Raw genomic sequence first — 23538 nt, forward strand, 5'->3', positions numbered from 1 at the left:
ATGATTTCTAAATGATCAAAGATATATTATTGTACAGAAACACAATTTTAGGTCAACAGAGTGCTGCTGCTGATCTAGGCCTAGTGATTCTTCCTGCCTCGCTTTAAGCTGCCTCTACTGCACCTGTGACGTTTGCCGCCTGCCGTGCAGTACCAGTGCGCACTGGGCATCAAAAGCGCAGCTAGAGGCAAAACAATGTCACAAAAAAGGACATATCCTTCAGGTGCAGTAAAAAGGAAGAAGAAGAAAGTGGAAGAGGAGAAAAAATGCCATGATAAAGGTATGTTTGCATAACTTGGTAATAAAAAGTTTATCAAAGAGATGTGTAGCTGTAATTAGCTTTAGCTAGGTGACGTTAGCTAGCTAGCGCGGTGCTAGCAATATGTTTTTAGCATCAGGTTACTGGTGAGATAAGTTGTTTGCAGCAGAGCACGGTAATTTATGTGAGTAAAATAAACATTATTTTTTACATCAACACATAAGTTATGTGAAACTTCCCCAGGAGCATTGTTAAAATACTTTGGAGGCACAGAATCAGCTCAGAGCCAGTCCACATCCTCAGGCTCAACTGTGAGTGATGATCAGGTGAGGAAAAGACTGTCACCATACAGTATACATTTAATTTCTTAGTATAAACATTACACCTGAAGGGAAATTAATATAGTCAAAGTATCTCATTAATATGTGTGTCTGTATGTATGTATGTATATATTTTATCTTAGGTCCATCTCCATCCTCTACAGTGCTCTCTCACACACCTCCATCCTCTGTGCCCACTGTCCCCTCCATGTCTGAAACCACAGCTGATTTATCTAGTAAGTTAACTGCAAAACACCCTTTATAATTGCTCATTGTACTGCAGAACATTCTGAGATTAATAATTATGTCCAACAGTGCAATTTAATGACCTTAGAGGTCCTTCTTTTTTAGTCATTGTCTTTGTTTGGTCACTTCCTCAGCAACTGCCACCACAACGTCCCCTTCACACCATGGACCATCATCAGCTCCGCCAGTTGACCCAGCTGAGTGGCCTTCTTTCCTCTCAGATTCAGACAGGACTGAGCAGGTGATCAGAGGACCACTGTCTATTAAGGAGAACTTTTCATTCCCCAAACGGCATGATGGCCGAAGTTTTCATTATCATTATGCCTACAGACAGCTAGTCAATGGGGAAAAAGTCAAGCGTAGCTGGCTGACTTATTGAAGAAGTAAAGATGCAGTCTATTGCTTTTGCTGCAAATTATTTTCCAAAAAGTCCTTAAAACTGGCAGCCGAGGGACAGCGGGATTGGGTCAACATAGGTGCAATAATAAAGTGAATCAGAATCAGCTTTATTGTCCAGTTATGTTTAACACACATGGAATTTAACTTCAGTAGACTGCGCTCTCTTTGTACAAAGTAAACATTAAATATGAACAATTAACTAAAAATATAAACTAGTAATTAAAGACTAATATGTACAAGACTGATGAGACAAGATGACACTTTTACTGTAAATACAAAGCTTTATCACTTGGACTGTTCAACCCCAGGCCACTCTTGTAGCTGAATGTTTTCTACATTTTAAGATTAGGAACCATATGTGGCACTCTGGACATCATTCGTTCATTCATTGGTATTATTTATGTTCTTAACTGGGCCACCCCCATATCTTTATAAATGACATGTCATTTGTAAAGACATACCAGGCTGACAATAGGATAATGTAAACAACACTGCCAGAGCCGCAATGAGTTTATAGTAGGTGTGTGAATGATCAACAATCAATATTATTGGCAGAAATAGAGGGCCCCAAAATCAAATTTTGCTTAGGGCCCCATGGAGGCTTGGGCCAGCACTGCTTCAACGTCCTCTACAACCTGTCGTCGCGTCCGCTTTTTCACCATACAAACAGCGTGCCGGCCCAGTCACATGTTGTATGAGGCTTCTGCAGACACACATAAGTGACTGCAAGACATACTTGATCAAGAGCCATACAGGTCACACTGAGAGTGGTTGTTAGAGTGGCCGTATAAACAACTTTATCACTGTTACAAATATGCGCCACACTGTGAACCCACACCAAACAAGAATGACAAACACATTTCGGGAGAACATCCGCACCGCAAGACAACATAAACACAACAGAACAAATACCCAGAACACCTTGCAGCCCTAACTCTTCCGGGCTACAATATACACCCCCGCTACCACCAAACCCCGCCCACATCAACCGACACACGGAAGGGGGGGGTTGATGTGTGTGTATGGGGGGGGGGGGGGGGGGGGTGTATATTGTAGCCCGGAAGAGTTAGGGCTGCATGGGATTCTGGGTATTTGTTCTGTTGTGTTTATGTATGCAGATGTTCTCCCGAAATGTGTGACCTGTATGGCTGTTGATCAAGTATGTCTTGCAGTCACTTACGTGTGTGTACAGAAGCCAAATACAACATGTGACTGGGTTGGCACGCTGTTTGTACAGGTTGTAGAGAGCGCTAAAGGCAGTGCCATCACAGCACGCCCTTAATATTGTTGTTTGGGTAAAGACATTCGAGAGAATGGTTGCCCTGAAATTTGGGAGTCTACCGGAAAAATCGGGAGGGTTGGCAAGTGTGACCCTGTCAAGCGCCATTCATATAGAACTTGCGGGCCGTACTAACATTACATTTTCATATTAAGGTGCAGGCCGTAAAATAACGTCTCGCGGGCCACAATTGGCCTGCGGGCCGCCTGTCTGAGACCGATGCCTTAGTGGTTAGCTGGGAAAACAGAGAGACAAGACAAGAGGCTTTGCAACTTTAAATTGAGTGAGCAGCACCACCTGTCGTAAGTGCATGGATCACACAGGATGTGATTTGTTTTTAATTGTTTGAAGAACATAGTTTTTTTTTATTGCAAATCGTTAGGCGTGAGTAAAAAAACAAAATTTTTGCGTGTTTGTAGTTTTGGCTGTAATTTCACTCCATAAATGTTTATTTCAGATGTTTGATGAAGAAAAAAAAAAATATATATATATATATATATAAATAATATATACCGGTATGTCTTTGTGTGTGTGTATATACATATATAGTGTTTTTCTGTTTTTTATTTGCTGGCATCTGGGTTGCACGCACATGAAGTGCACATCCCTACACATCAATGGGGACAGCCTTGTTATTGCAGACGCAGTACCGGCAGTAGCACCAACGGGATTTCAGACGTGTCCAAATGACACCAGGAAACCCGCCCAATCGGTTCTTGCTGACGGAACCTGTGGTCGAGTTGCTGGAAGTGTAGACGCAGGCACTGGTTTAAAACAAACGTCAAGTCGAATTCCATGTACAGATACGTTGTATGATTTGTTTTTCACAATAAACTAACCCGTATACTTTAGCGCGTTAGTGTTTTTATTTTGAAAGGCAAAACCGGAACTAGTGCTTTCCACTGTGACTGACTACATCCAGGACGTCCCTCCCTGGCTGCTGCCGGTGCATGCAAGCACTGAGCAGCCGTGGTGGAACCGCGGGAGTGGAGGCCGGAGCCAGACCGTACTGCGGCAGAAACGGTAGGCTCCATTCTCACACACACATCATTAACGACGTGGAGGGTGGAAAACCTTTAATCAGAGAATATACAAAAAACACGTCATTTTGCCAGGTTTAGTAGTCCACGTGAAGGTATAGCGAAAGAAAATGAAGCGAAGGAACGAAAGTGCTGATGCTTAAATAAGGATGCCAATCGATAAAACCGTCTACAAATATAAAAATAAATGGCGCATATAACTAGACTCAAGCGAAAGCTTATTTTTAATGTGGAAAGAACAATTAGCTTAGCTGAACATTACCGACCAATTGATGGCGACCCTACAGAAGCTATTGCCATCACGACGACCATCATGCAAAGCGTCTCTGCACATTCTCTTCGTTCGCTGATTTAAAATAAAAAAAAACGCCGCCTTTTAACGTTTGTACTTCTGTGATTTGCCGGCTAAAGTCCCTTAGCCATTCATGGAGGATCGGATGCACCACAAAGGAGGAGAAGATCGGTGACAAACACCGCAAGGCTTTGTGTCAATGGACACATGATAGCATCATAATGATGCTCTATGTCGTCTAAGAGAGGATGCTTCAGATTGTTATAATAGAATAGCTTCTTGACAACCCCCTCCTCCTCTTCTGTATGTTGAAGCTTTGTTTTCCTGGAGCTAGCTGGCCTGCATGGATCTACTTCCTTTGTGCTCACAGTGACTGTCAATGTACTCTGAACAGCTACAAAAAATGGTGTGTTAAATGCATGCATTATAGAAAGACTATTCAATGAGATTGTCAATGGGGACATATTGTTAAAAAGTGGAACAAACTTCTCCCTGGATTCTTATTTTGTATATAAGAGTAACGCAAAGCTTCACAAGTGGATAATATACCGGTGGTTCAAAAATAAAGTCATACATTTCAACACAAACATTATTTTTTACTATGATTATGGTGTTAGTTTTAATAAAGTTAAAGTCCCAACGATAGTCACACACGCACTCGTTGACCCATCCCCATGTTCACCCCCATGGGAGGTGAGGGGAGCAGTGAGCAGCAGCAGTGGCTGCGCTCTGGTATCATTTTGGTGATTTAACCCCCAATTCCAACCCTTGATGCTGAGTCAAGGAGGCAATGGGTCCCATTTTTATAGTCTTTGGTATGACCCGGCCGGGGTTTGAACTCACAACCTTCCAGTCTAGGGGGGACACTCTATCCCAGTGGTTCTTAACCTTGTTGGAGGTTCCGAACCCCACCAGTTTTATATGTGCATTCACCGAACACTTCTTTAGTGAAAAATACATTTTATTTTTTTTCGTCAAATTCAAGACAAAGTTATGTTTTTGGTAACACTTTAGTATGGGGAACATATTCTAAGTAACAAAGACTTAATTTAGAGTTATTTGGACACTAGGGGAACATATTCTAAGTAACTTAATTTAGAGGTATTTGGTTAGGGTTAGGGTCAGGGTTAGAGGGTTAGGGTTACAATAAGGCAATGCCGAATAAGGCATTAATAAGTACTTAATAATGACTAGTTAAGAGCCAATATGTTACTAATTTGCATGTTAATAAGCAACTAATTAATGGTGAATATGTTCCCCATACTAAAGTGTTACCATGTTTTTTTACTGGTGCATAAAATGAACCGTGCATGAACATCACCTTGTTCAAACAACAAAACCAACACAGTGCATAAACTCACAACAAATTACACACCTTCAAACCAGTCAGCTGTTGCCGTATCCGTAATACCATCAATTGATTACGTGGATAAGTTGAAAAACTTATTCGGGTGTTACCATTTAGTGGTCAATTGTACGGAATATGTACTGAACTGTGCAATCTACTAATAAAAGTCTCAATCAATCAATCAATCAATCAATCAATCAATCAGGGAGAAATTTGTATTTACACGATGAGTCGGGTGTGTTTTGACCTCCGCCGAACCCCTGAGGCCGACTCACCGAACCCCTAGGTTTCGATCGAACCCAGGTTAAGAACCACTGATCTATCCACAAGGCCACTGAGCAGGTATTCCGAACATGCATACAATTACAATATGATACATCACTCAATTATTGTTTCTCATTACAGTATATCCGAAAAGGAGTAGAAGGAAGCAGAGCTTATTTACAGAATCCTACTCATTTTCGTATCAGCAATTACTTACACATTTGTTACTACTCATTCCGTAACACAACAATTATTAAATAAAGTGAATAAATAAATAGAGAAATTAGTAAATAATACATAACATTAAATAATGTTATAATAAATAGTTAAGTAATTTATAGTTCACATTATGAGATGAATAAGATTTTCCTCTTTTAATAGGGTTCAAGATGTTTATCAGCATTATTTTTCCTTGTACTTTGTAAACACTTTAAGTTTGAACAGTTTCTTACACTGGATCATATTAGTAGATTGTTTGATTTCTTTGCTTAATCTAGTCCATATTTTAACTCCACACACTGATATGCTAAAGTGTTGTACGTGCATACACATGTTTTAACTTGGATTTTTCCAAGGTTATATTTCTCTTTTATTGAGAATAATTGTACATTCTTGGGTACCAGGTTATAGTTTGCTTTGTGCATAGTTGTAGTTGTTTGGAAATGCACCAAATCACTGAATTCCAATATTTTGGATTCAAGAAATAAAGGGTTTGAATCTTAGTCAAAGATCCTCTATATGGCTTGACTGAGCTGCTGTTCTTAACGACCTGATGCAAAAATAAGATACTGCATACGACAGGAGCAGTCGGCTCTTTTTAGGAACTTGCTGCAAGAATTGTAGTCAAATACCCTCTTTAAGAGACAAGGGCTCTGCTCTTTGAAATTATCTACTGCTTTAAAGGGGAACTGCACTTTTTTGGAATTGTGCCTATCGTTCACAATCATTATGAAAGACATGAAGGTTGAGAAGGCAGCACGGTGGTAGAGGGGTTAGTGCGTCTGCCTCACAATGCGAAGGTTCGATGGGGTTCGATCATGCGCTCGGGATCTTTCTGTGTGGAATTTGCATGTTCTCCCCGTGACTGCGTGGGTTCCCGCCGGGTACTCCGGCTTCCTCCCGCCTCCAAAGACATGCACCTGGGGATAGGTTGATTGGCAACACTAAATTGGCCCTAGTGTGTGAATGTGAGTGGGAATGTTGTCTGTCTATCTGTGTTGGCCCTGTGAAAAGGTGGCGACTTGTCCAGGGTGTACCCCGCCTACCACCCGAATACAGCTGAGATAGGCTCCAGCAACCCCGAAAGGGATAAGCGGTAGAAAATGAATGGATGGATGGATGACGGTGGAGGCATTTGCATTGCATTCTCACTCGTAAATTAAAGTTTGCTTACGTTGGAGCCAGTAGGAGGTACTCTATTCTGCCTACAAAATCCAATAAATAACCATCCAAAAACCTCCAACAATACTATATTTACATTTTGTGACTTGAATATTAACCAAGTATTAGTGACATTGTTATAAGCGCTAATGCAGACACTATTTAGAGCGGTCGGGTGCTGTGATCACTAGCCTGTGTGCCTATATTGACATAATAGAGTGGTGAGCTGCTTCCTCCAATCGGTGCTCGTGAACGTTTATTCAAGATCATAAATCATGCCTCTCACCTTGATAGTATAAGGATGAGGATATAATCCGAGAACTTCGTACACTTTGACTGCCAACTCAAACCCGGAAATGGCGAGAAAGAGACGAAAACACGCTGGGTTCCACCTCCCTTTTTCTTTGCGAGGATACGGACTCATTCTTCATCTAAACGGGAACATAGCAAGATTCTATCATTCGGCATCCTAATGACAGCAGTGAGGTTTTATTATGTTTGTTGGCTCTCTCATGAAGTGAGTAGTAATCAGTGATGTTGGTCGAAAAAATATTGAACGTCATGATGCGTTTTTGAAATTAATGCGCCATGTATGCTTAAAATAAGCCAAATATGTAAATGTTATTATAAATGTGCCTTATACTACATTATATACTTACATATACGTATATACTTACAGCTTGTGTATAAAACCTTAAAGGAGGTATTTGGATGTTTTTTAAGGGCTTTATAGGCAGAATAGAGCGACTCTTATATGCTCCATTGTAAACTGACTTTTGATTGCATTTATTTACTATTTAGAATGCATTAAAAAAGAAAATGTGTGTTCTTGTCTTATATAAAGATATACGGTAGGCGAAATTCCCCCCAAAATTGCAGTTCCTCTTTAAAAACTTTAGTCAAATTTCCTCTATATGACAAGATTGGAATATGTTACAAAAATGTTAGATGCTGCCATGTTTTGAACTGCTAAACTTGTGGGTTTAGCATGCTACAATAACACTCATTTGTGTTGTCACTGTGCAGCTTAGCGGCACAACGTCGTGTTCTATATGTGATTGTTTTCATACAGCACTTTTATTTGGCACATTTTGCTTGAATCACATTCGGTTCTGTTGAATAGGAGTTTATCAGCATGGCACTTTTTGACTTGGTTATATCGTCATTACTCTCTTCCTGGCAGAAGTGCTTCAAGACGCTCAGATTTTAGGTTGCAGATTTCTTTCAGTTTTTCAACTGAACTTAGGTCTGGGCCCTGGCCTTGTCATTTATTTGCTGATTTGGATGTTTTGTTGGGCTCATCGTTCACGGTGGGAGGTAAAACCGGGATGCTGCTACGATTTGGGGCTTTGTGGTGAATGATGTCTTGTTTTTACATCAGCCTTTTTTTAACCAGAATTACATAGAAAAAAAACGTTTAGAAAATGTGTTGAGGTCCAACGAAACCAATGTTAAACTTTTTGAATGCACAATTCCAAAAAGGTACATTTTTATGTGAACTGTGTTTAGAATGATTGCAAAGCATGTAAACAAAACAAGTTCTCTCTAATTACCTGCAATCTTCTTTATATTTCTCTTCCTCTTTACGTTGCACACCACTGACTCCTCAGCTGCAAGATTTTTTTGGGCTTCAAGCCATAGAATGTTAAGATAATACCAGTGCAGTCCAGCTTTTCCTCTCTCTCTTTCAATTTTCCCCTTCTTTCTCCTTCCTGTCCTCTCTGCATATGTGGTCTGTGGCGGGCACGGCTGGGCGGGGTCAAGCGTCTCTGATGGGCGGTTGTATTTATTTATTTTTAAATAAACTATGTCAGTGTCATAGGACAGTTGTCGCATCTTTTGCCTTGTTTCTGTAGTCAGACTGTTGAAGAAAGCACAGCTATGTTTTGAAATGTACCTGAATACAAACAACACAATGTTTTCTGTGTCGAGCTACAGTTGAGGGCTTTGTTGTGTTTTTCGCGTGGCCTGCCCACAGCCATTGTGTATGGAAGGAAGTTTAGGAAATGACTACAGTTTTCTTCTTCTGTGGTGACAACATGTTTTTTTGGCACTGAAATCTCAGCTCACTTGCGTATTTAAGTCTAAACTTAGGTAAATTTATTGTACCAGTCTAAAAATAGCAAATGTATCTTCTTTCTGCAGTCTGCCCGTGTAGACTATGTTAAGTGTTTCCCTTACATTCATTTATTTATGGCTCTACCACAGATACATTTGGACCACCACAAACAGAATTTTTGCTACCTGTTAAGAATTCCCCACTTTAATGCACATTCTTATTTTTCACTGCAGATGATGACAGGTAATGTCCACAATAGGGTTGCACAATTAATTGAGGTTTTAATTAGTGCGATAAAGTGCAGAGTTGTTGTTTTTTTCCTTGCAGTTACCGGTATTTGAGTGAGAAACATGTTTGCCAATCAGAATTGTTGAGCCTCGTTCTTCTTTGTTGTTCGCTTCAAACAGGGAGAAAGAGGTCTCACTCTGCACAGTAGAATTAACTGAACGCAGTGAGACCTCTTTTCAATCATTCTTAATCTGCAATATGAGCCCATCAACAAAGACGGACCAGCGAGAATGCCAGAACCTACTTTTACGTTCAATATTAATTTAGGTAACATTTTTGCTTACACAAATGAAAGTCCATTTAATTTTTTGTTTACTTATTTAAAACAACAAAGTTATTTACCTTCCAATTACATTACAATGGTAAACAATTCTACAGTTATGAGAAATACAAGTTTATATCCTTTTAAATGGTTACTTGCATTATTATTATATATTATGATGACATTAAAAACACTGTATAGTATCAGTTATTTCTTCAGTTTAAGAACATGATGTAGACAAAAGCGCTGAGTCTGTGTGCATAAAACCAAATATGTTTTCAAGTGAATTCTTGCATATTGTTCTAATGCAGGGGTCGTCAACCCAAAATGTTGAAAGAGCCATATTGGACCACAAATACAAAAAGGAATCTGTCTTGAGCCGCAAAAAATTAAAATACTTGTATAAGTCTTATAATGATGGCAACACATTATGTAAGTAGCTAATTAGCTATATCAGCCTACTATCAAAATTACTATGTGTCACAGGCTGACGCAAATCTTTGTCGACAGAAATTTTGAAATATAATATTTATTTTACACATTTTTACAACATTGGAAAACATTAGTAAAACTTCTCAGAGGGTGAGATAACTCCTGGAAATGACTGTCTTAGAATGGCCAAAGATATAGATGTGTGTGTCAAAGTTTAAGGAAACGGCAGGCTGTCTTCTAATGGATTTATTACAATCTTTGCAAGCTGGGTAACGTTTGCTGTGGTCTGGAACAACATGGCACACAAACAGCTATCAGACATGCAGCCAATATTACATACAGATAATGTGTCATGAGTCATGGAAAAACAAACTAAATACATAGAGGACATAAGTAAAGGAAATAAAATATACCTACAAACGAGGCATAATTATGCAATATGTACATACAGCTAGCCTAAATAGCATGTTAACATCGATTAGCTTTCAGTCATTCAGTGACCAAATATGCCTACAAGCCAATAACTGCAACAAAGCTCACGCACAGTATGAAACGTTTGGTGGACAAAATGAGACAAAGAAAGCGTGGCATGAAACACGTCTTTCTGTGGCAGCGTCGGAGAAAGTTATACATGTAAACAAACTGTTGAGTCACAGTCCACACAACGGTGAGTTCAAGTGCCGCTGAAATTAGTAGGACAAAACGGCGCTCGCCAAATACTCTCATCAGTGAAGCATAAACACAAACATATTAAACAGTGGGATTTCTAACAATTAGGAAGGTTTGTGTCGTGTTTGTCCTCCTACAGAAATCATATTACAACAAAAATCATATTTTTCACCCCATTTTTTTACCATTTACATACATTTTCGAAAAAGCTCCATGGAGCCACTAGGGCGCCGCTAAAGAGCCACATGTGGCTCTAGGGCCGCAGGTTGCTGACCCCCGTTCTAATGTGTGACACCTTGAGACAAGAATATGTTGGTTGACAGTTTAAAAGTAACATGTCTTCTTTTCACTTGTTATTTTTGCAGTTGTATGCATTTATATATACAAAAAATGACAATCACAAATCAAATCGCAATTTCGGAGAGAAAATTACAATGTTTTTCTCAATCGTGCAGCCTAGTCCACAATCTTCATAACAGTCATGGGCATTTAGGCAACACGTTCTTAAAACATTTCTGGGTTCTGAAAAGACCCTCCTCGGTATTGGGTATTTTATGTCCCTGGACATTTAGAGAAGTGTTGGAAAAGGGGCTTTTGACACAGTAGAAATGATATTGGACAGTCTGCTGTGTTATATACTAGAACTTCCCTTGTTATGGAACAACATGGGTGTTTCTCCATGTCTTCCTGCATTTAACTCTATGAAAAATAAATCCCGCACATCTGTTTTGGGGTGTTACTCACTCTTCCCCTGTTTGCTGTTATTTTGTGCTTCTTTCCACTGCAGATATTGATCTCATATTTTTCCTCACACCAGGCTCCACCATGATTCTTTTGTCAGGCTAACGTTGACGTTCCCTTGCAGTGTGCGAGAACAAGAGTTCCCCATTTTTTACACAAGTAGAACATCAAGCATGTTTTCTGAACTCCCTAGAGACGTGATCACATGCTCTGAAAGGCTTGAGGCCATGTCAGAAAAGTGCTATGTTGTTGAGTTCTTGTTGCAAGGCCATTTTTTAGTTTTCTCAGTTCAAACACTTGCTAGGTTGAAATGTTAGTCATGTCAAAACAACAATGACGGACAAAAGACATATCTATCTCATGGTTGGGCATCGTTTGAATTTGGATGATACTGGGTTCTTGTTTTGATTCTGATTCTTTTAAAGGCAGGGTCAAAAAATTCACTCTGAATTTCTCATTGGGCTATTTTCAACCAGTATGTAAAAAAAAATTCTGTGAACTTGAGTATAAATGTTATGATTTTTTTCACCGGAGTACACATTCACAAACGTTTTGTTCCGTTATATTATACTCTCTTTGGCCTCTTATTATTTATTTGTTGTATTGAGTTGTCATCAACACTTCTTATAGTTCACTAAGCACTTTTTTCTTGATTAGCTTGCCTCCTGCTCCTGCTTGCTCTCCCTCTGTGTGTGGCATGTTCAGCATCGTCCTCCAGTGATAATAATACATGTAAAACATTTAGTTTATTGGCCGCAATGGAGGATTATTGACTTAGGGTGTATGGAGATAAAGAGTCAGCTGCTTAGCGGCCTCTGTGTTTTGCTATTTCTTCCGGTAGGCGGACTGTGCATTTGAAATAGGCATTGACATTTAAAAATTTGGATGGTTTCGGGAGATTGTAAGACCCGGTTCCCATCAATTTTTAATGCCCAACTATCACACTTCTTTACCGCTAATGTGTGCAGAGGAGTTGCATTTTTTTATACTGTAAATGCTCCCAGGGTTTTCCTAGATTGCCATTATACTTGTGGCGGTGGGGGCGTATTGGGGGTGCGGTCAATATGATGTCATCATATAATTTGTACAATCGGCGTTGATGCATATATTTTCTTTAAAAATTCCTAAAATATTATATATACATTTAAAACAAATCTGTGTTGTTAGCAATTAGTAATAGCATATATTTTTTCTTATTTTATATCGTTGTTGCTCCTTATTGTACAATGTAACACAGGCTGCACTTTAAGTTTGTAGAGACTTCTCTAATCCTTTTAGTGACTTTTTCTTTAGAAACGACTATCAACAAATCTAGCATCTCTTTCTGGTGTGATTGGAGACTGTACTCGTGTTTAGAGACCCTACTTCTGCAGCTCGATGTCCACCACGAACAGCGAGAGCTGCAGCGAGTCTGACGTCACACTTGCTTCGCGCTGCTGCTCCAGCTGTACTTTCTCTCCTTGAAAGAGCGCCACTGTCCTGTCAATATTTGCACATGAAGCTCTCTGTAAATCGCTGTCCGCCGATATATCTCGAGTATATTAAAGTACGTCCACATCGCAGGCGGCAGATATCCTGCTACCATACCAGACAATCGTGTGCGTTTTGTAGGGGTGTAACGGTACACAAACATTTTGGTTCGGTACGTACCTCGGTTTAGAGGTCACGGTTCGGTTCATTTTCGGTACAGTAAGAAAACAACAAAATATAAATGTTTTGGTTATTTATTTACCAAATTTGTAAACAATGGCTTTATCCTTTTAACATTGGGAACACTATAATAATTCTGCCCACGTTAATCAACATTAAACTGCCTCAAGTTGTTGCTCAGATTAAATAAAATGACAAAACTTTTCTTCTACATATAAAAAGTGCAACATTAAACAGTTTCAAGTCAACTCATCATGCTTTATTTATTGCAGCATTTGGGAAGCCAGTAGTTGATTTGTATTATGTAAATGTTATATTTTTATCAACAAGTGATAGCAGGGACCCTGCCATTCAAAACTAGGCTGCTCCATTACTAATGATTAATGTAACTATAGCTGAAAAAATAGTACAATAGCAATAGGAGAGACTATTCATCCCTGAACACCATGGAGTTCATGTAGGCTTAATGATGCAGTTACATTATTATATCAACTATCAGAGACAAAAACTCTTCATTTAACATAATGTCCTTTTGTGCTGCTTCAACACAGCTCAATCAACACAGAAAAAGGTAAAGTGAAATAACAGACAGACAGGGCTTTGCTGTCCGTTACACACACGCACACACACATCGCAAAATGAGCTAACGTTACGCTAAAAGCTAATTAGCCTTCACCTCAAGCCAGGAAGGGAGCGAGCTCAGCTGTCGTTTATGTTTCTAGAACGTCAACGGGCTTATAGTGATGTTACTAGTAGCTGACTGGGAGGTGTTTATTATAATTTGGGGAGAGTCCGCTGCCTGATGCTTACCTGCTAAACACTTACCTGCTCATGACGACGCAGGAGCACTGACTCCATGCGCTCTGAATACGCACTGCTGATTGGCTGTTACCGCTCTGTGTTGTAACCAATCAGATGGTTGTGTGGGTGGGACAATGCTGCGTACTGCAGAGTTCTGACAGAGACAGGCAGAACGAAGCGGAGCAGCTTGTTAAGACTTTAGCTTAGGCGGCTACTTAATATGTTTGTGTGGAAACTCATGTGGAAACTCGTTTGGTACACCTCCAAACACAAGCAAACACGCTGATAAGGCGTATTTTTGTTTGTGCTGTGGCACCATCTTGTGCACGAGTTTGCTAAATGCAGATGCTGCAGTGTTTTTCCATTTAGTCCTTTCAACCTGAAGTAGGAGTGTTGTTCAAGCTGTTTTTTAATAGATGTGAAAAAGTGTCTCTCTTTTAACCAAATTGCACAACACAGCCGCCAAAAAAAACATATGTTGTATTATCGCACTTGCAGAGCTATATAAAGCTTCCAGATGCTGACCAGTCATGATACTTCAAATGCAGCTGCTGCCATCTTCTGGAGTTTATGAAAAAAAAATCAGTAGGTTGCCTACAGCCACAATATTTAAAGGGGAACTGCACTTTTATTTGGAATTTTGCCTATTGTTCACAATCATGAGAGACATGACGATGATGTTATTGTTATTTTAGATATTAAGTAAATGAGATCAAAAGTCAGCTTACTATTGAGCCTATGGTAGCTGTTAAAGCTACCTAAAAAAACATCCAAACACCCCCATTAAGGTTTTATATACATGATGTAAGTATATATGTAATGTAGTAACAGGCACATTTATAATAACATTTAATATTTACATATTTTAATCATTTTAAGCATACGCAGCGCATTAATTTCAAAATGCATCGCAACATTTGCTTTTTTTTTATTCGTCACTGATTTCTACTCACTGCAGACTCTATGAGAGCCAACAAACATAATACATCATCACTTGCTGTACATTGTCTGCTGTCATTAGGATGCCGACTGCTAGAATGTTCATATATTCCCATTTAGGTGAAAAATGTCTCATCATCCTCGCGAAGAAACGGGTTGGGGTTGCGGGGGGAACAAGCGCTTTTTGTGTTTTTCTTGCTAGTTCCAGGTCCTAAATGGCTGTCAAAATGTCCCAACTTGTCAGAGTATGTCCTCAGCTATCTACTTTTCAGGTGAGAGGCATGATTTATGATCTGCAATAAACTTACAAGGGAGTAAGGAAGCGAGGAAGCATCAGACCACTCAATGATGTAAACCTAGGCACACACAATAGTGATCACGTCGCCGCTATAAATAGTTTGTCTGCGTTAGCGATTATAATAACAATATCACTAACACTTGGTTAATATTCAAGTCACGAAATGTAAATGGAGTATTGTTGGCGCTTTTTGAATGGTTATTTTTGGATTTTATTGGTAAAATAGTAGAGCTACCATTGGCTCCGCTGTAAGCAAACTTTTATTGACATTTATTTAATATTTAGAATGCATTAAAAAAAATCCATCTGTTGTCATGTCTTTCATAATGATTGAGAACGATAGGCATAATTAAAAAAAAAAAATGCAATTCACCTTTAATGCCAAAGTTTTTTCATCAGCCACTAATTATAGAGACTATTTGCTTTTGTAGACCTGTGACTAAGGGATACTTCGTGATTGTTGAATACTGTAGTTGTGTTTCATCATGTCAAAACTCATATTTACTATGGTGACAAATGTATTTTAAATATGCATTATTTGGGGCAACGTTGTCATCTGTACGTTTTTGGTTTTAGTTTGTTGTCATGAAAACATAATAGCTGGCCGCGGCAATCACATTGTTGTGATTGTGTCCCCTGCCATTGTATTTGGAGGTTGCCATGATGCACTGTGATGCACTAACAGGCATTGTAAACCCCTCAGTTCATTCCTTTCTGTCTCAGTGACTGCAAATCTCGGCATTATAGAATAGCCAGATTGTTGTCATGCCCCTCTCCGAGAACCCAGCTTGACAAACGCTAGATAACGCTGCCCGCTCGAAGGGTACATTTCCATATGTGGGTCTCTAGGTCACAAGGTGCACAAAGGTCACTGAGCATGTTGTGCTTTGTGTCTTACGGCCAGCAGTGTGGTGTTTTTGGCAATAACAATGAAGCAGGAGAGAAGGGTGCTGGCTAAATAAAGGCGTGGGTGCCAACTGCGCATGGGATTCGTGTGACCGCCCTTCGTCACCATATGGTCTATTTTGCACAATTTGCAGTATGGAACACCCCCACCCCTTTCCCGGTTTCATGTGCATATTCAAAACGCACAATAACACATATACTCATACACACTGTATCATACATAAGAGGTAGTAATACTTAGGTTTTATGACTTGTGATCTTGTTAGACTTTATATGTTGCTGCACAAGTAATTGTTAAACTAATGCAAATGTCAAATGTAATAAACTACTCACAGGTATACTGCATTTGCATTATTAATTTGTTTGTTATGCGACTACAGCCTGCAAAAATATGCATAGACTATTTTTCATCGTTGTACAGTGCAGTCCTTTGAAATGGATGCACAATAGCTCCATACATATGACAGACAATGCAGTAGCTCATTTAATCATCAGTACAAGGAAAGTGTGGGTTCTCATTTTGTCAATTGCAAGAGCAGCAATTGATTGTACTGATTCACTTAATGCACTGTTGTGTTCCTTTGTCCATATACCTTCAATAACCTCAGAGGTCTCTGGGGATGACAGTAGCCCCTTCTGTCTCTCTGACCACAGATTGTTTACCTGTTTTGTCTTTAATCTGCTGCCTCGTTCAGTGGTCTCCATCCAGTCAAAACCCCTCAGGGGTCTGGAGTCTTTCCTTCTCTCGGACTGCAGCTCGCTAAGATTTTTTCTTTGTCTATTGTCTCGCATGCTGTATTTGATCTAACTGACCCCACAGGTCAGCATTTTCAAGGATACAAGCTTCTGTATGGACGGCGGCCTTCAGTCTTAATTGGTTTTGGTAATAATGCCCTGAGGTGACTTCTGTTCCTTTGCTGATGCCCAACAAAGTTGAACAAAGACAGCATTTTTTACCTATTTGCTAAGCCTTTTTGAGACTATTTAGGCGTTTACTGTAGTTGTCCCAACATTAACAAACTTTAAATTGTTGTGTAAGTATCTGATGCATTGTTTTTCAACTAGTTTGGCTCAGCTGCCACTATCATTACCAGAGGTTAGGGCTGCGAATCTTTGGGTGTCCCACGATTTGATTCAATATCGATTCTTGGGGTCACGATTCGATTCAAAATAGTTTTTTTCCGATTCAACGCGATTCTCGATTCAAAAACGATATTTTCCCGATTCAAAACAATTCTCTATTCATTCAATACATAGGATTTCAGCAGGATCTACCCCAGTCTGCTGACATGCAAGCAGAGTAGTAGATTTTTGTAAAAAGCTTTTATAATTGTAAAGGACAATGTTTTATCAACTGATTGCAATAATGTAAATTTGTTTTAACTATTAAATGAACCAAAAATATTACTTATTTTATCTTTGTGAAAATATTGGACACAGTGTGTTGTCAAGCTTATGAGATGCGATGCAAGTGTAAGCCACTGTGACATTATTGTTCTTTTTTTTCTTTTTTTTTTATAAATGTCTAATGATAATGTCAATGAGGGATTTTTAATCACTGCTATTTTGAAATTGTAACTAATATTGATACTGTTGTTGATAATATTCATTTTTGTTTCACTACTTTTGGATCGTTCTGTGTCGTGTTTGTGTCTCCTCTCAATTGCTCTTTTTATTGCAGTTCTGAGTGTTGCTGGGTCGGGTTTGGTTTGGGAATTGGATTGCATTGTTATGGTATTGCTGTGTATTGTTTTGTTGGATTTATTAATTTAAAAAAAAAGACCAAAAAAAAAGAAATAAATAAATAAAAAATAGATTTTTTAAAAATGAGAATCGATTCTGAATCGTACAGCTTGAGAATCGTGATTCGAATTCGAATCTATTTTTTCCAACACCCCTACTAGAGGTGGGGGAAATAATTTATTTATAGATGCATCACGATTGGGACATGGACGATTATAAAATCGGTTAATAAACGTCAATAATCAATTTACTTATTGCAAATACAGTAATGCGGACAGTTCCAAAAGTTGGCTGATTGCAACGAGCCACCTCACAGAGATTCGACCAGCTCCTTTTTTTAGGGCACTTCTGTTCCAGTTTTGCACACATTTTCATGAGTGTGGAAATTAATTTAACTCTACCTTATTACAAATGCACTGTTTTCTAAAGTTGCAAATGATAAACGCTTATTTAGTGAAACGAAAAGAAATGTAAAACTGCATCATTATACATAAATTAAAGATGCATCAATAATTGATTTTTAATCAAATCGTAGCTCCTGAATCGTAATCGTAATTGAATCGTGAGGTGCCCAAATATTCCCACCTGTTGGGAACAAGCATCTTTTCATGTCGTCCTCGCCAGTTTCAGGTCCTAAATTGCTGTCAAAGTGTACCAACTTGTCGGTTTACCTACTCAGACGTCTCATGTCCAGGTGAGAGACATGATTTATGATCTAGAATAAACTTGACAGGAAGCGAGGAAGCGGCAGACCACTCAATGATGTAAACATAGCGACACAAGGAAGTGATCACGTCGCCGCTGTAAATAGTTTGTCTGCGTTAGCGCTTATGATAACAATATCACTAATACTTGGTTAATATTTAAATCACAAAATGTAAATGGAGTGTTGTTGGCGGTTTTGAATGGTTATTTGGGGATTTTATGGGTGAAATAGAGGAGCTCCCATTGGCTCAACTGTAAGCAAACTTTTATATACTTTAATTTACAAGTTAGAATGCATTTTTAAAAATCCATGCGTCGTCATGTCTTTCATGATTGTGAACGAGAGGCAAAATTTAAAAAGCTTTACTCGTTCTAACGTCATATTTCTACCAGGCCGAGATCCACAACAATCACTGATCTAATAAATCATCCTGAACAGCTTTTTTTTTTCCTTTTGTTTTTTTTACACAAAATCAAAGACTATATAAATGTTTTTCTTGGTAGATTGTAATAACAAAAAGAAAACCATATTTCTTAGCTTCTTGACATCCATCCATCCATGTTCTACCGCTTGTCCGAATGCAGCTTCTCGACATTTATTTGACAAATGTGCCATTGATCACTTCAAACTTAAGATTATCTTCATAACTCCTCTGTTGTTGTTTGCTAACTTGCTAACACTTTAAGCATGTGTTTGTGTGGTGGCTACATCTTTTCAGATCACTGGTTTGTGTCTGTGAGTGACGAGAAGAAAAGCCTGTTTGAAAAGTCGTTTGATGCCACCTTGTATAAATGCTTCCTCTAAAACCAATGTATCCAAGTCCAGGAATTAATTATCTATGGCCCGTGGGATGATATTTGATTAGTATTAGAACCGGCCCGCAGGCCACAGCCGCCTGCTGCTGTTTTGCACACACCAATACTCCATCAGTGTTGGCGCTAGGAATTTTCAAGTCATAAAAATTGAGTCCCACAGTAAATTATTGAGGTCCCACTTTTTTGTAACCGTTTTGAAAACAAATGAAAAATGTATGCATTATCCTGTTATATCTCCCATCCTATATTGTGTTTTGGAAAAATGTTGTCATAAACATTACTTAATTCATACAAAAAATAATACAAAAGGAAACACATTTTTATACATATGTAAATGTATTCAGTTATAAACATTCATTCACTTTCTTCTTTCCTTAATGGATCTAAACTTTACTGCTGCCGGTATTTTTTTCTATATTTTTATTGTAATATTTTCAGAATGTGTTTGTTCTATTTTTGGCCAAAGTAAGACAAAGAAAACAATCTGAAGTTGTCTTTATTTTTTAGTTTTAATGCCATTATTTGAATAGTCCGGCCCGCGTCTGCACAGATTTTCCTCCATGAGGCTCCTGAGCTAAAATGAGTTTGACACGCCTGCTCTAAAACAAGACATATTTTCTGAATTTGCATCTAGTTAAAAAGTTGTGTCTTATATTCATGTCTACATGAATGTCAGTTAAAAAAACGACCCATATTATATTTGTAAAGGCCACATTTGTAATATCGCTGCTTGCTTTGGATTGTGTCCGAAGATGTTGTTGTTCGCTGTAACTTTGTAGTAGAAGTTTTTCAATGGTTTCATGCTGAAGCCAGAGCAACCACGCCCTAACCGGCGATGACTTTTAGGCCAGCGACGGTGACGGGAGTGTTAGTCTTTCTTTTCTTCCTTTCACTTACTCCTACTCCCACTATCTGCCACAATTTGTTTAGTGTGTCTCTTGTCAACCGGGCTCGTGAGTCATGATGCTGAGCCAAAGAGCAGATGTTGCATCATCCGAGGAGCTTCCGCCGTGGACACCTATTGGTTATTCTAGTAGCTAAACTCCCTTATTACATGACATAATTTCCTGTGCTTCTTTGTGTGTCTGTGATTGGCTGCTTTAAAGGGCAGATATTTTGAATGTTGAAATAACAGAAGATGGCAGCTGTCAGAGATTTATCCGTGAATCGAATTATCTGGTACTCATGCTTTGAAATATAAACAAACATAACCAAGACCTCCCTTCCTTTTGGTGATGGCACATTGCTCCATTTGTGACGTGGCCTTGACTTGCAAATTCACATGCTTTGCCATTCGTTTCAAATCCAAAGAGGCAAACAAAAGCCCCACACGAGTTCTGCATTCAAAGACGAGTGCAGGAAGCGCTCGTCTTACTTCCTGACGGACCTCCCTTATTTATTCTCCTCTACACAAAGAATTCACAGTCATCTATGAATAATCCCTCCCTTTCACTCCTCAGTGTGAGTGTGTGTGTGTGTGTGTGTTTTCTTTTTGCAAGAGCAGAGGAGTTGGATTGGGTCTCGGGGTTTGGGTTTGGGGGAATTCCTGCCAAAAGCATGAGATCACCGTTATCTTTATTTGTCCGAGCAGGACTCTTTGCTTAGAGATGAGACACACTTTTTTAGGTTTACCTGTATCATTTAATGATGTCCAGTGCAAAAGTTGAATCACAAATATACAGTGCATCTGGAAAGTATTCAAGTTATTCCAAAATCAAATAAATAAATTTTTGTCCTCAAAATTGTACAGACAATATCCCATACTGGCAATGTGAAAATATATATTTTTGAATTTTTGCAATTTTGTTAAAAACAAAAATGCATGCACATGAGTATTCACAGCCTTTGTTGATGCACCTTTGGCAGCAACTACAGCCTCAAGTATTTTTTAATACAATGCCACAAGCTTGGCACACCTATCTTTGGGAATTTGTTAGTTTTCATCGAGGATATCCCTGTACCGTATTTTTCGGACTATAAGGCGCACTTAAAATCCTTTCATTTTCTTAAAACTCGCCAGTGCACCTTATAACCTAATGTGCCTAATGTACGGAATAATTTTGGTTGGGCTGACTGACCTCGAAGCTATTTTGTTTGGTACATGGTGAAATGATAAGTGTGACCAGTAGATGGCAGTCACACATAAGAGATACGTGTAGACTGTAATATGATAGCAGTCACACATAAGAGATACGTGTAGACTGCAATATGACTCAAACAAACAACACCAAAATTGTATATGTTCCATTGAAAATATAGAACATTACACACAGCGCTCAAAAATCTATCAAAACATTTTAGTACGACTTTGGTAAGCTATGAAGCCGCACCGCTTGATGGATTGTACTGTGATTTAACATACGAGTGTTATTATGGTGTGTGTATGAGGTAAGACATATTATCTGGCGTTTTGTTTTGCAATATTATGCAAAAGCAACTTTTCTTACTTTCTGGTACCTGCTGATTTGTATTTGGGATCTGCATAAGTCCTGATCATTTGCACGCATCCGCCTTTGTAGTCCGTGCCGACCCGTAGTTGCACATACCGGTGTAGTGAGTTTACATTATTCACCCAAGCAACTTGAGTTTTTAGAGAGTTCCGGTCGGCCGGTTTTTCACGGGACACATTGTTGCGCTAGTGAGCCATGGATGAGGAGATGCTGCTCTGTTATTGATTGAAGTAAAGTCTGAATGTCATTAAAACAGTTAGCTCCATCTTTTGACACTTCATCCACTCCCGTCGTTGCACGCTACACCGGTACAACAAAGATGACGGGGAGAAGACGCTGCCGAAGGTGAGCCACCTAAATAAAACCGCCCACAAAACGGCGCATCCTGAAGCGACTGTCAGAAAGCGGCTTGAAGATGATCTGTAAAACATAATTTATGCAACATTTTGACCAAAGAACCACCGTTAAATGTCATGTAGACCACAGGGAAGTGTTTTCAATTTAGAAAAAATAATAATAATACGACCCCTTTAATGCGCCCTATAAACCGGTGCGCCTTTTGTGTGAAAATAGACCTGAATAGACCCGCTAATCGGCAGTGCGCCTTATAATCGGGTGCGTCCTATGGTCCGGAAAATACGGTACATTGCTGTATTCATCTAAATCTAGTCCGGGAGGTGACCAAGAACCCGATGGTCACTCTGTCATTCCTCTGTGGAGAGAGAAGATCCTTCCAGAAGGACAACCATCTATGCAGCAATCTACCAGTCAGGCCTGTATGGTCGAGTGACCAGATGGAAGCCATTTCTTAGTAAAAAGTTTGCCAAAATGCACTTGATAAACTCTTAGACCATGAGAAACAAAATTATCTGGTCTGATGAGACAAACATTGAACTCTTTGGCGTGAATGCCAAGCGTCATATTTGGAGGAAACCAAGGACCACTCATTACCAGGCCTATTCCTATAGTGAAGCATGGTGGTGGCAGCATCATGCTTTGGGGATGTTTTTCAACGGCAAGAACTGGGAGACGAGTCACGATAGACGGAAAGATGAATGCAGCAATGTACATACACATCCTGAATGAAAACCCATGCTTCCCATCCAACCTGGTGGAGCTTGAGAGGTGCTGCAAAGAGAAATGGGCGAAGAGGAATGCAACAAAATGCAAGGGCTGTGAGGGCAAAAATCAATGTATTCAATTTTGGAATAAGGTTGTAACATCAAATACTGTGGAAACGTGAAGCACTGTGAATACTTCCCGGATGCACTGTAGCCTTTTCAAAGATAATCATTTGTCATTGTTATTGCAGTTGTAGTTTTCAAGGATGTGTTATAATGAAAACTGGATGTTAATATTTTTAATAATGAGCACATTTTGCAGCTGGTGTTCCCTCTAGCGGTACCGCCACATCAGCGCACGACTCCAGCTTTGCTGTGTGGTCTCTATTAAGAGGCTGGTGTTAATGACACCGCGCACGCTAAGGAAGGTTCCTTCCTATCCTGCCTCCTTGGCCGCATGCTCATTAACGTGTTATTGTGCAGCTAAGCCGTTAATGAAGTACCGGTAATAGAAGTATATTTGAAAATAAATATATAAAAAGTCAAAGTTGTGACATAATTGGGTCAAGTACATGCTCTTAACCTTTTATAGGACACTCATTAAAATACTTGTAAATTTAAAAAATAATAATACTAGAAAATAATTGTAGTATATAACATAATTTGCTTATTGTATTGAGAAAAGATTATAATGTAACAGTATAATAGGGCACAACTGTATGGCAATTATTAGAGGTGGGAATCTTGGGGCACCTCACGATTCGATTACAATTCAGGGGCTACGTATACATACAGTATATTATTATTATATATTCTAAATGTGTTACATTTATTTATCAATAATATTTATATTATGTCGACAAGGCTCCTCCTTTGGCTACTGATGTATGC

At 39.1% G+C, this 23538-nt stretch overlaps 2 protein-coding genes across 6 annotated transcripts in view; both read left to right on the plus strand.

Annotated features, from left to right (window-relative positions):
- Window positions 1-168: 168 nt before the first annotated feature.
- Window positions 169-1873, plus strand: LOC133656909 (zinc finger MYM-type protein 5-like). 2 transcript variants are annotated; one of them, XM_062057775.1, is made up of 4 exons: window positions 169-280; window positions 503-585; window positions 723-815; window positions 960-1873. In XM_062057775.1, exons 1-4 carry the CDS (start codon window positions 196-198, stop codon window positions 1068-1070), a joined length of 372 nt encoding a protein of 123 aa, XP_061913759.1. In that variant the 5' UTR covers window positions 169-195; the 3' UTR covers window positions 1071-1873. The 2 variants fall into 2 exon arrangements, with proteins under 2 accessions (XP_061913759.1, XP_061913758.1); XM_062057774.1 differs by lacking the exon at window positions 503-585 and having other exon boundaries at window positions 170-280.
- Window positions 1874-2492: 619 nt separating this feature from the next.
- The window catches only part of cep170aa (centrosomal protein 170Aa), an 81994-nt gene continuing 60948 nt past the window's right edge, over window positions 2493-23538 (plus strand). For 2 of the 4 annotated variants that reach the window (XM_062059042.1, XM_062059043.1), the window contains exon 1: window positions 2494-3526. The gene's annotated coding sequence lies outside the window, so the exon portion shown is untranslated. Of the gene's footprint in view, window positions 3527-23538 lie in introns of all 4 variants that reach the window. The other 2 variants (XM_062059044.1, XM_062059046.1) reach the window with 2 other exon arrangements.

The sequence above is a fragment of the Entelurus aequoreus genome, linkage group LG09, assembly GCF_033978785.1.
Source record: "Entelurus aequoreus isolate RoL-2023_Sb linkage group LG09, RoL_Eaeq_v1.1, whole genome shotgun sequence".
NCBI lineage: Eukaryota > Metazoa > Chordata > Actinopteri > Syngnathiformes > Syngnathidae > Entelurus > Entelurus aequoreus.

Coding starts and splice junctions, on each gene's coding strand:
- LOC133656909 (XM_062057774.1), top strand. CDS start 196: ATGTCACAAAAAAGGACATATCCTTCAGGTGCAGTAAAAAGGAAGAAG. Junction 281..722: donor GAAAAAATGCCATGATAAAG/GTATGTTTGCAT, acceptor ATTTTATCTTAG/GTCCATCTCCATCCTCTACA. Junction 816..959: donor AACCACAGCTGATTTATCTA/GTAAGTTAACTG, acceptor TCACTTCCTCAG/CAACTGCCACCACAACGTCC.